The 15,979-nt window shown below is 38.1% G+C and overlaps 1 protein-coding gene across 2 annotated transcripts in view; it reads right to left on the reverse strand.

Annotated features, from left to right (window-relative positions):
* Positions 1–15,979, reverse strand: part of Ccdc25 (coiled-coil domain containing 25) — a 33,285-nt gene that overhangs the window by 7,480 nt on the left and 9,826 nt on the right. The window contains exons 4-7 of one of the 2 annotated variants that reach the window (XM_020173204.2): positions 12,186–12,237; positions 6,392–6,467; positions 2,212–2,315; positions 1,799–2,001 (exon numbers count right to left, since the gene is read on the reverse strand). In XM_020173204.2, the coding sequence (XP_020028793.1) occupies positions 1,799–2,001; positions 2,212–2,315; positions 6,392–6,467; positions 12,186–12,237 (435 nt within the window). The remainder of the gene's footprint in view (positions 1–1,798; positions 2,002–2,211; positions 2,316–6,391; positions 6,468–12,185; positions 12,238–15,979) is intronic. The other variant, XM_074055218.1, reaches the window with a different exon arrangement.

The raw sequence follows: 15,979 nt of genomic DNA on the forward strand, positions 1-15,979 counted from the left end.
TATGGCTCAAATAGTAAAGCATGTGCCTAGTAATGTGAGGCTGAGTTTAAAACCCAGTAGCACAAAAATGTAGACAACAGAAATATCTATCTGATAAATGAGAAAATGTACTTTTAGTTCAACATCTGGCAGATGGGTCGATGTCTAAAAATGTTAGCTATTTTTCCTTATTAAATGTTATAAGCTAATTAAGTGATTATGTTTCTAACATGTAACATCTATGTTACATCTATGTTTCTAAACAGATCTACATGTAAAGGGCATAAAAAGACATGTTTTCAATTTTCCCCCACTCCAAATTAAAAACAAAAAAGAATGAACTATTCTAAATCCTATGTCACTCAGAATTCAATTTCACTACACTGATTAATTTTTCTTACAAAACAAAGCAGACTCACAATTGTAGGCCATGTCGCAAAACTAAATCTATGCATTAGTCTGTCTCATGCTGGCAGACTTTAACTCACTATACACTTCCAGAGTTCTCCACATGATGTTCTATTTTAAATGAAATCACTCTTCCTGTTTTAGAAGAACCCCAAAAGGAACTTGTATGTGTCAATGATGAAAAAACAATAGTATGTGGTTGTAACACCTATATTCTGACCCAACAAGATCCAGAGTATTCCAAGGAAACTGAACCAGAACATAGCAAGACAGGTGGCTTCCCATTCTATACCCTCCCCAAAGGTAGTATGTGTTATCCATATTTTTTTTCTTTTGATACACTTCTCACAATTGATATCTAGGGGAAACCATGGGACAATCTAGCGGTACAATTAGAAGCCATAGGACTAATTTACCTAAGTTAAGAAAAACAAGGTGCAAGTTCAGGTACAGTGACACTTATTATATAGATTCCATGTGCTAGGCAGAATGACAAGCCTAACCCCCAACCCCTGAATGTCCACAGCCTAATCTCTAAAACCCATAAATGTTATCTTAGGTGACAAAGTAGACTTTGTGGATATAATTAAGACAAAGATTTTCTAAGACCTTTGGATCTATGGATTACCTGGCTGGGCACAATCTACCTTAAAAGCAAAGACAGCAGTACTCAGAGAGGGAGCACTGACTATGACTTTGAAGATGGAAGAAGGGGCCACAAGCCACACAGTGCGGACAGCTTCTACAAACTGCAAAAAGAAAGAGTCTTCCCTGGAACCACCATGTTGACACTGCAATTTGAGTCCAATGAGAACTCTGCTGGACTTTTGACAGGACTACACAATAATAGATATGCACTGTTAGAAGCAACTAAATTTGCGGCCATTTTGCAGAAGCAATAGAATATGGATATAGTGAATATCCTCAAGGGTTTATTCACGAGTATTTCAGGAGCCAAATTGTATATCAACTATTATAGGACACTGAAGGTCTCACCACATTTTTTTTAACCTTTCAAGATGTAGAAAAAGGGTTTAAAAACAGTTTTTGAGAGTTATTAGTGTTGGTTGTTAAGAGTTAAAACTATTTAAATTGCAGTTAGTCAACATTAAATACTTGTTATAACATCTTTTCCTTTCTGAAGAACTTTACAAGTCAAACTAAGGAAAACCTATGATGGTTTGGCTAAGAGTAAAGTTAGTTATTTTATTTCACACATCTATATGCATGTCCTACTTCTATACAAGGGCAAGTCATCGATCAGCACATTAATATAAATGCCCTTTTTCAGACTCACTTAAGGCTTTGAGCTTGTTACATGACCAATACATAATTCTTAAGGTAAACTCAGGACTAAGACCAACAGGGAGCAATCCTCAAGGTAGACACCAATGCCATAGATTCAATATACCTAAGTTCATCCATTTCCTTTTTCTTCTTCATTTCTTCTTTTTCTCTCCTTTTCATTTCCTGATTTTGGGCTTTTTTCTCATTCCTCTCTTCACGGTCCCTGCTTTCTTTCTCTGCTGCTAGGTCTGGGAACCGCTCTGATTTGGTCTTCTGTAATCGGTTCAGGATCTCATTCACTTTCTTCTCCACTGTCACAATTTTTACCTTCAAGAGGGACAGGGGGAAAATACCAATTCTTTATTTTTGTTTTTCTCTCCTCAAAGAGGGCTGAAGCTTTCGAGGGGTCGAACAGCCCAATTTAACTCCCTTAGGAAGCATACATCATGCTCGGCCCTCAATACCACAATGACAGACAGAACAGGTGGATGCCACCCCTCATCTGGCTTTACCTCCTGCAGCAGTACAAACACTTACATCCTTCTGCCTGTGAAAGCCTATCTGCCCCACATCCATGTCAGCTGTTTTCTTCAGGTTAGACCACGGTGTATATACCACATTAACGTTGTTCATCTTGCAGCCTGCCAAGAGAGACTGTCTTCAACATGCAGTCAGGATGAGATGGAGTAACACACCCCCTCATCCACGACATACTGCCATCATCCAACCCAGGAAGAGGCTTGGGAGGAACAAGCTTTCTGCTGTTTCAAACCACAAAATGCTTTCAAACCACCCACAAAAGGCAAATAGTAGAGCTGACATTAAACAAAATGCAAACAAAAACATTACAATGGAAAGCAGGGAGGCATCCAAGATTAGTTTCAGGGACTTCTGAGAAAGCCCTAAAATTGAATGAATATTTATCATGTGTGTTTTTTGTTCAAGAAAAAAGGACCAAGTGAGTTTCTTGAGATTCTCAAAGGAGTCCTTGAGTCAGTGAAGGTTAAGCAGCAATACAAAGCCATGGCCTGGGATTTCAAAGACCTGTACTCTTTCCTGTCACTACCAGAGACCAGCTGTACCACTCTGGGAAAGTCTTCATGGCTCTGATTCTCACCTGAAATATGAAAAATCAGATTAATTTAGTAGGGATTTTGTTTATTGCTTCTTTAAGCAATGTAACCCTTTTTAACAAAGAAAGCACAAAAAGGTCATCATAGCTGAAATGGTCTAGATGAAAGGGGTGCCAGGTACCCTGTTCACTCATCCTCTATTCTTTCCCACTAATACCTCCACCAGAAGTTCCCCTTCACTCTCATCAGCCTCCCCAGCAGCTGAGAATTATAGGTGAATGAATCACTGTTCTGATGCTTCTGTCCTTCCACATTAGATAACTACAGACTTTGGTGGTTTTAGTCCCCACAAACACTAGAGAAAGCTGGTGAACTCCACCTTAATAAATGGTCAGTTAATGTTCCCCAAATGGTACAAATCAACATCCCATGCTGCCTGACTAGAATGTGCAAAAATGCACACTATGACTCTAAAGAGATCAAAGAATTGTGATGTGTAAATACACTGCATGAAGGAAGATCATGAGTTTAAGGCCAGCCTGAGCTACACCACACTCTGTCACTGCATGAACCTAGATCAGAACAAAAATGCTATAAAGGAACAAAAGCAGGACAACTGCCAAATTTAAATACAGATTGTGTATCAGATTGCAGTATTCTACCCATGTTAAGTTTCCCGAATTTGATCATTGTACTGTAGTTACTTCAGAGAACATCCTTGTTCTTAGGAGATAGGGTTGGGTGGGTTGTAATGCCTACAACTTTCCTTCAGATGGTTCATTTAAAAAAGTTAATAATGAGTATGATATATACAGAAAGCAAATAAATATGACAAAATTTTAAATTGGTGAATCTAAGTGAAAGGTATATGGAGTTGTATTTTTCTTGCAACTTTTCTGTAGGTTTGAAAGTTTTTTTCAAAATAAAGTTTTTGCTTTTTTTATTTTTTAAATCTTTATGTGAAAGGCACTGCAGGGGATACATAAAAACTTCAATTAAAAGAAGGCATCAAAGGTTGCTGGAAAGGTACAGGCAAGATTGCTGAAATAGTTCAGAAAAAGCAGGGTCCCTTCAGAGCTAGAGAAAGGAAAGGTGCCAACAAGGAGGTACACAGAGCTCTGTGATTAAGACAAAAGACTTTAAAGTTGAATCTGGCCTTCAGAGCTCTGAGACCCTGTGCAAGTTCCTTAATCCTCTTTAAGGTGAGTTCCCTGTTCTGTAAGGTAAAAAAAAAACCTAACTCAAGAGGGTTGATAAAGGAAATATTTTACAGGACCAGGCATGTAACTAATATTCCTTCAATGTTAGCAATTACTATTATTACCCTGGCTTGAATTTGCTCATTTAATGACTGAGGGGGACAGAATAAAGAGCAATAAAGGGAACAATATAAGCAAAAGTACAAGGTCAGAAAACAGCAAAGATTAGCTTGAGCTGGAATGAAATCTATGAAGGGACCAGAGATGCTTAGATGCCAACTTAAGAAGTCTAGACTGGACTATCCAGGCAAAGGGAGTCACAGAACCTCTTAAGCTTCCGGGGAATTTAGTCTGGCAAGATTCATCAAGTGACATACAGCAGGCTGACTTATAATTCTAAACTTATGCCCCAGAACAGATTGATTTTTGACAACAAACAATTTTCATCTCCATTCTCTTGGTGCTAAGCAGCGAGGAAAATTTTTGTAACTACACAGTGCTGCAGCAGGTGGAGTGTCCTCTGCAAGCAAAGACCATTTTCTTCATTCCTCAGCAGCAGTCTCTACTACTGACTCACAAGTGAGGCCTGGGGCTCAGCTAGTTTTCCTGTTAAGTAAGCCATCACTGTGGACAGCTAAGGAGGAAAGGGAGGGCTATTTGATGTCGTGACTCTCTCCTCCTCGTTCCGACTTCTCTAGAACTAGTAAACTATAAAACAGTTAAGAAGAAAGAGACTGAGCCAAGAATAACGAGTCCTAAGCTTTTTTGAACAAGCCAGGAACACAGGAAGAAACAGGGCTGTGTGGAGATAGCTGGAAGAGCAGAAAATAATAATTATTTCAATAACTGAAGAGCTAAGAAAATTTTATTGTACTCATAAAATGGAATATACCTAAACTTATTACAGTCTATTGATTTATGGAGATGAAAATTGGTAGCTCCATGAGGCAAGACTTGGACCTTCTTGGCCTAGGTACCTGATTCATTACTAGGGCTGTCTTAGGTAAGATTCAAGAGATCAGTTAAGTGACAGGAAAGGACTGCTGGCTAGTGTTTGTTCTGTAATCACCCACCCCTAGTATCTTTATCAGCTATGTGTCTGTGTGGAGACCATATTCTCAGTCACACAGGTGCAACCTCGGAAGAAGGGGGGTGCAGCTCTGGGAATACTGTCTTGGGAACTGCATAGCCTTGAAGGTGTAACCATGGAAACTTAACCTTGGGCCATTAGGCCCCCGGCTGGATGCCAAAGTACACTTATGTAACAGGGTATGTGTTTATGAGTCCAGGCTGCTGTGTAACTGGTTTTTTTGGGGTTTTACTAGGCAGAAACAGCAGGTTCCCCTGTCTCTCCTTCCCTCCTGCAGTCTGCTGTGTTGTTGCTTAGAATAAAGCTGCCTATACACAATGGCCCCGATTGCTTTTCTTTCAGTTTTCCACTGGACCCACTCTGGACACCGTTGGCCAAAATGGTTGGTTTGACAGTCTGCCTCATGTTTATCTTCTACCCAAATTGTATTTCTTTCCAACCCTCTGGATCATCCTTCAACTTCAGATCAAAATAAAATTACTTCTACTCTATCTAGATCTATGTCCTATTCCTAACATCTGATTAATTATCTCAATCATTTAGCAGACTATTACCTTCTGACTCCCCTTCTTAACTGCCACCCCCAGCTCAATAATCATCCTTTTTTACTTTACTAGTGAATTAAATTTTATACAGTAGAACTAAACAAGAACCAAGCAGAGTACTCCAAGTCAACTGTTCTCAACTCACAGTGCACATTAGAATCACCTGGAGAATTTTTGAAACTAATGATACTAAGGGATCACTCCATAGCAACTAAGTAAGATTCTCTCGGGAGGAGAGATGACAAGATCAACTGACTTGATACCTTCACAACTTCAATGAAGAAAAAAGTATATAAGAGGAAGATGAGACAAAGTATACTAAAAGCATGATTTTAAGACTCTAGTTCTAGAATCTAATGACAAATGATGAAAATTAAGACATCAACAAAAGTTGGATGTGGTGGTATACACTTCTAATCCCAGCACTTATGAAGCTGAGGCAGGAAGATGGCAAATTTGAGGCCAGTCTGAGCTACACAGCAAGAACTTCTCAAAAAAATAAAAAAGACACCAACATTGAAATAAAGCCATTTCTCTTTCTTTTTACAAATAGGCAGATCTAGACAAACTCCTATGAAGGTAAGGAAAGGAAATTAAAAAGAGAGAAGATTCAGGTAGGACCATAAAAATGAGATACGGAAATTAGCTTTTAGTTCTTTGACAGCTAGCAAAACTGACATTCACATTAAAGATGTTATCTGCTTTTCCTCTGTCTAGGCCAAAGTCAATAGCATGTTTTCTAAAATGTGATCCATTTCAGACAGAGAGAAAATCAGGGCTGATTCTGAAAACACTTCTAGGAAAACTGACCTTGAATACTATTGGCCTTCACAAGGTGGGCACAGTCCATCAGCACCTCCTTTGGAATGTCTTCTATGTTTTCTCCCTGAAACACAAAAATAAAAATGGTCCACTCCCCAGAGCACTCAGTAGCAAAGGGTGTTTGCTGTCTTACCTGCTAGCAAGACTTCAGTAAAGTCAAGGGTTCTTCAGTTCTGTAACAGAACACTGAAAAATGAAATAAATGTACTGTCTCTGCCATGGGGATGTTTTTTAAACTAAGAGAAGGCAGTAATGTAGAAAATACTGACACTTAATAAATAAAAAAATATTAACTGTAATTATGTCTCAATAATTTTTGTCATCTTATTACTTCTGGAAACCTTGTGGGGGAAATGACATCTTAACTTGAAGTCTTTCAGGCTGAGGTCTCTATGACCTTTCTCTCTCAAAGAGACAACTTGAGGTTGTTTTTGACCTCGATTTCTGAGATGACCTTTCAGTATACTGAAAGCGTATTCCTTACTATTACTTTCACTACCAAAAAAAAAAGAGACAACTGGATGGGGGATAGAGGTGTAGTTCAGTATTAGAGAGCTTGCCTAGCAAGTACAAAGCCCTGTATTCAGTCCCCAGCACCCCAATAAATAGAGACAACTCAAAAGTTCTGTATCTCAAGCATAAGGTAGTTCATCTACCCTCAGCCATAATCAGGAACAAAGTACTTGTGTTAGATCGCAACCCTTCACCATGACAGAGAAGTAACAAAGATAATCTTAGTCCTTTCCCTCTACAGAAACCTGTATCAAATTGAAGGTAAGAAGAATGATTAAAAAAAATATTTTCAAAGCCAAGAGTAAGTGGAAATCAGTTCTGTACTGGGTCCTACTAGGCATGGAATTATAGAAACATCTGTCATCGAATGAAATGTTTCACCTAAGTAAATACTGATATAGTTTTTCCCATGGTGTTTCCTACACTTTTTTTCATTTTAAGTGTTTTAAATGAGAATCTCTCAAATACATAGGTTTGTCACTACTTTAAAGACAATTCTCATCCCAAGCATTTTCCAGGTGATTTAAATAGAGGATTCTGAACTTAACATCTTAAAAACACAATGTCATCATTACAATTATCAATCATCACATTGGGCTCTAAAGCAGTGACGGTGATAAAATACGTAGAAGCTGACCCCATACTAAATAACATCAAAATGATAGGAAAAAACAACTTTTTGAGTGCCATATGCCAGGTAAATAGCCATATGAACTGGACAGTATGCCTTCACTTTGCCAATGAAGAAACTGAAGCTTAATGAAGTTAAGAAACTAAGCTAAGGTCTAGTGAGTGACAGCTGAGAGATGAACCAAATCAAAGCCACGCTCTAAAAACTAGCCCAGACTTTAGTATTTATGGAGTTCTTGTGGCACTGTGTAGTTTCTTGGTCCCTGAGTCAGGCTATGACTCAATACTTCTCCTTAATACCTGTAGAGTCACTATTCCTAAAGTAATCCTCTGTTTCTGGTTTGCCACTTCCAATATAATATGAGCAAGTGAAAAGAAAAGAAAAAGAAAAAAGAAAAAATATCCAGTTTAACACTCAGCATATAGTTAGAGGAAGCAAGCTCTAAGTGAGGGTCCAAGACTCCCTATATGTAAAGGCCAGAATTTTGACAGTTGTCTTTGTGTCATCTATGTAAATGGGATAAGAAACCTATAGATAGTCGAGACTTTTCTGTGAGTTTCAAAATCAAAGAGGTTTATGAAAGAATACTGCTGAATTATGGTTTGGGTTGAATTCAACAAAGCCCAGTCAATGCATACAGTGCTTAGCACACACAAGACGATATTCTAAGGGCTTCAAGATATGCTACCTCCTTTAATCCTCACAATGACCCAATAAAATAGTAGTTGGTCTCTTCTACAGACATGGCAACAAGCATAGTAATGTGCTCAAATAACACAGCTAGTAAGCAGCAGAGCTAGGATTTGAATCCAAGAGGCAGACACCAGTCTGGGTCTGAAATCAACTAGGTAAAAGTTCCACCCAGAGCACACACTTTCAAAACGACATCATATGCTTCTAAAAGAAAATGAAACTGAACTTCTATTCAAACAAGTAATAACTGATAGATATGGAACCCCAAGACGGCCACCATCATTTCCATTCTGACACAGCAAATCCAAAGGAAAAGAAGTAACATGCAACAAAAAGAAACCTGGTAACACCATACTGAATTTTTTCTACATTTATTAGTTTCAAAACAGCAAAATGTTACCTAGGAGAATTCAGGAGCTTGTTCCAGCATGGAATTCATAAAAGAGGAGTCTTTTCTTCATAATACAGTCCTCAAAAATATCAATTGTTCAAATAAAGGTGGAACACACAGTTTAACCTTGCCAGTAAATTAAGACATTAATATTAGAGCTGGGAAAATGGCTCAAGTGGTAGAATACCTGCCTAGCAAATCCAAGGCCTGAGTTTAACCCCAGTACCATCCCCCAAAAAGGTGTTAATATTAAAGCCATAATAAAGTAGCATCACATATTTATTAAAATCATTTATTTATTGGTAGAACTGGGGTTTGAACTCAGGGCTTTACACTTACAACATAGGCACTCTACCACTTGAACCACATGTCCAGTCTATTTTGCTCTGTTTATATTGGAGATGAGTTCTTGCCAACTATTTGCCCACGCCAACCTCAAACCTCAATCCTCCTGATCTCAGCCTCCCAAGTAGCTAGGATTATAAGCATGAGCCACTTGAACCCAGCTAAAATAGCTTCTCAAAAGTTATAAAATCAAAAGGATTTTGGAAAGCCTATGATTAGCAAATAGCATTTTAAACAATACTCTAGAGGCAATCTGGAATTACCAAAATATGTGTATCTTTCGACCCAGCTATTCCATACCTAAGAATTACTCTAAGAAAATATTCCAAAACCAGGCACAGTGGTACATGCCTATAATTCTAGTACTTGGAAGCTAAGGCAGAAAGATTACTTGAGCCTAAGAGTTTGAGACCAGCCTGGGCGACATAATAAGATCTCATCTGAAAAAAAAAAAAAAAACAATCAGTATATTTCTTTTTGGAAATTCGTAACACTGGAAAGCTCTAAACAACCTATGTTCTGACAAAGGAGCTTATGCATTAGTGTGGCATATTATCAGCTCTCTACAGTAAATCAAAATATGGAAATAATACAGTACCATGAAAAAGTTTAGGAATAGTCACTTTAAAAAGTAATAAGGTCTGAAGGCATGGCTCATATGGTACAGCACCTGTCTAGCAAGTGTGAAGCCCTGAGTTCAAATCCCCACATCACCAGAATAATAATAACAACAATCACAATAGTAATAACATAATCAACCAGGAATGCCAGAATGGATGCAGAGTGAGAGATAAAATAATCTAACTGCAATATAAATGTAGGCCATCACAACACTAAAAGGATAGGAAAAAAGCAGCTTAAAGGTAACTTTGGAAAATAATGTTCTGACTAGAAGTCACAAGAGACAAAATAAGTGTTCATCACCACTGTATTCTACTTGATAAAGCTGTTTCCCATGGAGATATAATTTAACAGTTCTGAAACCACTTACACATATATAGGAGACAAATAAGTAAATGGAAGGTGCATGGTGGGAGCCAGGTTTCTCAGATTAGAGTCAAAGATAGTACAAGCTCATGCTGAAGCTTAATGAAGGCACAGATGAAGAAACAGAGAAACAATTATAGATATGCATATGGACATGAGTCAGTGTACTTGTATATTACAAGCTGAGTATCCCGTATCTGAAATGTGCTTTGGATTTCAGATTTTTGTTTAGATTTGGGAGTATCTGCATATACATGAGCGATCTTGGGGATGGGATCCAGGTCTGAACACAGAATTCATTTATGTTTCATATACACCTTATACACACAGGCTGAAGGTCATTTTATGTGGTATTTTTAGTATACCAGCATTTTTACTACAATCTGTCACATGCAATCAGGTGTTTGGATTTTGGCCGTTTCAGACTTTTGATTTTTAGGTTAGGGATGCTCAAGCTGAAACAAGATACTTGAATAGTATTAAGTACTCCCAGGATCAAGATCTTAATTTCAAAATACCATTCACCAAGAAAATAAACCAGGCGCCTTGGAAAAATGGAAGATTCTAGAGCTAGGGCAGGGCTCATTCAAGACATGCCTGGAGCACTTCATAGGGTCATAAATTAAGAAAGTGCTGAGAAAACAAAAGAATGGGCACATGTCAGAGTATAGAAGCCACCATGAAAGGGTTGAAAAAGCTTCAGCCAAAGCTGGAACAGCAGAAGCAACAGAGTAATAGTACCAGGATACAACACAAAGCATAAAATAAACAAGAGTCCATAGTGATGCAAATAAATGGGGGCGTTCCAAATAATACATGTAGATACTCCATCCTCCAGAAAGTGGAACTTAATCCTATCCCCTGCCCCTATGAGGAGCTACAATGGGGAGAAAAGCAACTTGTCAATGGAGAAGCCTAGTAAAACACTACACTGGCCAGGTAATCAAGGCTCACAACATCAATGATGAGCCCTGACACGATGGGATGAGGAGGCACTTCCTCTCTGTGGTATTCTCTCCCCTCCAAGCCCATAACCTCAATCTAGTGATGAGGAAAACATCAGATGAAACCAAATTAAGTGACATTCTACAAAAATCCCTGATCAGACTGTCAAGATAACAAAAAAAACAGAAAAAGAGAAACTCAAAGACCAGAGGAGACTAGGGCAGACATGACAACTAAATGCAGTGTGGTAGGGTGAACATGATCAAAGCACTTCATAAAACTATTAAAAATTGTCTCAAAAGGTAAGAAGAAGGAATAAAAAAGGATAATAAAGGGGGTAAATTTGATCAAAGTATATTACATGCTATATGGAAATATCACAATGAAACCTCTTTGTACAATTAATATATGCTAAGAGAAAAAAACGCAATGTGGTACTGGTGAAGTGGCTCAAGTGGTAGAGTGCCTGTCTAGCAAGCATGAGGCCCTGAGTTCAAACTCCAGTATAGCCAAAAACAAACAAAAATAACAAAATGCAGTGTGGTACCCTACCATGTATCCTAGAAAAGAAAAAGAACATTAATGGAAAAACTGGTGAAGTTCAAATAAAGTCCAGAGTTTAGTTAATAGTAAATTAAACTAACTTGGCTTCTTAGTTTTGACATATCTACCATGGTATTGTAAGATGTTAACAATGAGGAAAACTTCTCTAAATCTAAAATTATTCTAAGGTAAAAAGTTGATTTTTTAAAAAAAAAGGCATTACATATAACAGGCATATGTACCTATGATTTAACTATATAAAATATATGACTAAAGACAGACTAGAAAAAATAGCAGTACTATATTACAAGAGTACATTAAATCTTTCTTCCTTTATCATTGTCATGCTGTTTTAGACTGCTCAAAGAAGCCCTGATAACTGGAAACATCCCCTCAATGAGGAAGGAGAATGGAGTGAGCCTGAGAAAAAGGAACCACCAGAGAAGAGAGAAAGTCTGGTAGTGTTGACTGAATTGAAAGGGAGAGAAAGCTGGCAGGATAAGGCAGTGCTTCTACTGGGAGACATGTAAAATGGCCCCTTCGAAGTCTCAGAAATCACACAGAATTTTCCATAATGATTCTCTAAGTCAGGAGAAAAACACTCATTTACTAACTTTTAGACTTTTGAACATATTTATTACTTAAGCAAGTTAACTGCAGAAAAATAACACAGAACAAGGTATGCTGCTAGTCACTAGAGAATAAACCATGAATCCATGTTTAAATCCAGTTACCTTATGTAATCGAAGGTATACATGAGCTGAAGAGAGTTTGTCCACATGAAACCTACAAAGAATGAAAACCACTTTTAGCAAGAGCTACCATACAACCACCTCCTTGGTCACCTGCATTTACAGTATCCCATTCCAAGAAAATACTCACAGGGGCCTACCACATGCTAGGCACTATGGGAGGTATAAAACACAGTTGCCATCCCCATAAGGCTCGCCAGCAACCTGGAGAGGCAAGATAAACACTGGGAACTATGCAGCTGTGCGGGATTTAGTGCCAAGGTGAGCAAGACAATAAATATTAAATGCCTTGAGAAGGGTAATCTTTCAAGTGATAAAAAGAGCTATAAGTAACCAAAGACTTCATGGAAGAACTGAGATTTGGCTGCCCCTGACTAAAGCACAGGGCTGAGAGAAAAACAGGGCAAGAAATTTCAGCTGAAAAGAAAAGGCAAGGAAAGAAGTCAGAGACATTCCAATGTTGCCAGCCAGCCTGGGAGATTTGCAGGACCACAGTTTGGAGAAAAGATGAGGGTTTGGCTTAGGACAGCCCAAGTTTCAAGCAATAGCAAAAACAACCATAGGCCTAAAGTCACTAAACAGATTACATCATTAAATGGGTCAGACTAAACTGGAGGTATGGCTGAAGTGGTAGAACACCTACCTAGGAAGCACAAAACCTTGAATTCAAACTCCAGTGCAACCTAAATAAAAAGGTCAAGCAATCATTCAACCCTATATTCTGACAACTACAATAATACATCTTCTGGATGAACAATGCCTTGTATGACCTTGTCTTACAAACATTCAGAATGGGCTGGGAAGTATAGCTCAAGTGGTAGAGCACTTGCCTAGGTCTGGGTTCAATCTCTAGGACCTCAAAAAAAAAAGAAAAATCAGAATGCCCTAGTACCTTAAATTTATCTTTCATTAAGTTTCTATCATTCATCAAGTTAATCAAATCTTTTAAAATTGATGTGAAATTTTGGAATATTGTACTTTTCATGCTTACAATTCACCAAATGAAGTTGACTTTCTCTCTTTGCAATACCCAGAGATGCCCCTAGAATCCCAGCATTAAACGATGAACACAACTGGCACTTTATGATTCTGTTGTCCTTTCTTTTCCAGACTAACAATGTTCAGTAAAACCTAAGTACTACTACATCCTATTGAATATTTTGCTCGCCATTTTGTAAGTATTACTTTACTTTTTAGATGTGAAAATGGTCACAGAGCCACACTCAGTGCAAGATGTTTAGACAAGTGTGAGTCAGTAAAAAGGTTAAGCTTATGCTGTTTCTAATGCTCTCCTCAAAGAGGTAATACCTTGCTGTTCACTTTGAATATAGAACAATACCAGGTATTGGGGGCAGACTATGTTGACTCTAGGTTTTATTCTTAATTATTACTGATAGCTAGAATGGACATTACATCATATTTGATTTATGTTTTTCCAAGTTGTTAAAAGAGATTTATACTAATTATCACCTTTAGTTGGGCATTTTTTTCACCTAGAAAAATCTGCGTTTTTGCAAATCTAAAAATTAAATAACATATTATTCATTTAGAATCTTAGGAAAAACACACTATAAACAAGCTCAATTGAGAAATAACATCCGCCATTCTAACTTAAAGCAAGTACTTTAAGCCACTTCTCCATATATATAAAACTCTTTTCTATATACCTATAGTAGCTAAACTGTATTGATTTTTCATCAAGGTGTCTGATGTGAAATTTTGTCAATAAATACCTGCATAATTCTATACTTAATTTTAAAAAGCATCAAAACACATACAGGAGTATCACAGCAATCATATACCACTTCAGGTTTGTACGTAGTAGGTATGCCTCTACAAAGGGTGGAGGGACTGACAGAAGTATGGGACTTTGATTGAAATGCTAAAAAAATAGAAAAAAAAAAAATCCGAGCTGGGTGCTGGTGGCTTATGCCTGTGATCTTAGCTACTTCAGGATGCAGAGATCAACCTTGGGCAAATAGTTTGAAAGACCCTATCTGGATAAAAAACATCACAAAAAAAGGGCTGGTGGGAGCTCAAGTCATAAGAGTGCCTGCCTAGCAGGCATAAGGCTCTGAGTTCAAACCCCAGGGCTAAAAAAAAAAAAAAAATCAGATCTGTAAACAAAACTAGTTTGAGCAAATTTCCTTAAAAAAATCCTTCCCAAATTTCCCAAAATGCTTACTCAAAGCTTAAATTATACCCACTACTTCCCTCTTACCTTGTTATGTTGCTGCCCTGCTTAATTCCTGTTAGCCTTTAGCAAATACAGACGCTGGAAATTTCACTAAAAGAGCAACAATGACCTGAGGACACTGAGATGCCTCAGAAGCCTCATGCTTAATTCCTTCAAGTGGGGTCAGTGAAAATGCTGCTCACTAAGCACTGTGGAGACAATGAACACACACTATTGCTATTTTCCTCATTTAAAAATTAATTTACTTCATTCTCATTGATTCCTAGGAAAATTCTTTGCTTAAAGGAGCCTAGTGAGGTCTTCGGAGATAAACTCAGATGTTGACAGTCATAGAGGTAAATTTCCAAAAGCTGCATCAGAGTGATCCAGGTTAAAACCTTTCCTGGAGCACAGATCAGTCCACGATCATTCTCAGCACCCCCTGGAAGGCTGCCAGGACTGAGAGTTGAGAAGTCAGAACAGACTTGTGGTTTGAGCATATTCCAGCTCACATCAGTTCTCAAATAACTTCTGAAAGTAAAAGTCAGTCTCATCTAACCATACTCACTAGTATCTTGACTTTTAGAGTACCAAAAACCGTCTTTAGGTATCTGAAGACACCAATTTGGTAAGCTCCAACCTAAACAAAATTAACAACTCAAGTCACAATTTATTGATGTAGGTTGTAAATTAGAAATTTCTTTTCCACTTATTTAATCTAAAACCAAGTTAAAAAGTTGTGGTAGGGCTGGTGGAGTGGCTCAAGTGGTAGAGCACCTGCCTAGCAAACATGAAACCCTAAGTTCAAACCAGTACTGTCAAAAGAAAAAAAAAAAAAAAGATCCATAAAACAAAAGCCAACAACAAAAAAAGTTGTGGTGAACCAACTTCCATGGTGTAACCTTTCATATGCCTAAAACCTGATATACTAAAAATGCCCAGCAAGTAACTACCTAACAGGCACTGCCATTCCTAATTCCCTTGAGTCTGGGGATCTTTGGGCAAAAATATTCCAGTGGGAAGATAGCCAGAAAGTTTTTACTGCAAGGAACTGTTCAGTAGGGATCAATTATAGGAAGGCAGAGAGCGAGGCAATTAGGAAGTCAACAAATTTACTGAACTCCTACAATATGTTTGGTACTAGGGACACAGGAAGTAACAAAGCAAGTGGATCACTGCCCTCACAGAGCTTCTAGTATAGGATCCTCAGAAGGTAGGCAGCATTCAACCCACAAGTTCTCAGCAGTGCAAACTGCCCGCCTGAGATAAGGGGACACTAAGCAGGGTCTAACTTGAAGACACAGGAGTTCATATGGGACATTCTGCTAGGAAAAATTTTGAAAAACCTTTAAATTCCTCATATTTTCAGTATCTCTTAGATCCTTAGAGTAGACTGTGGAGAAGGTGGACAATCAGGAGAATATGTCCACTGGAGTGATAACTGGGTAGATGGAAGCCCAAGAAGAGGCCCTGAAGGGAGTCTCTGCAGATAATCAGGGGTTCTGCACATAACCAAATCTAGGGGGAGCCTGAGTCAGTCTCTGTGCTGATTTAAATGCTCTCTTAAATGCTCAATGCTGTAAAGCTCACTGAAAATCCA

The sequence above is a fragment of the Castor canadensis genome, chromosome 14 (genome assembly GCF_047511655.1).
Source record: "Castor canadensis chromosome 14, mCasCan1.hap1v2, whole genome shotgun sequence".
Taxonomy (NCBI): Eukaryota; Metazoa; Chordata; class Mammalia; order Rodentia; family Castoridae; genus Castor; species Castor canadensis.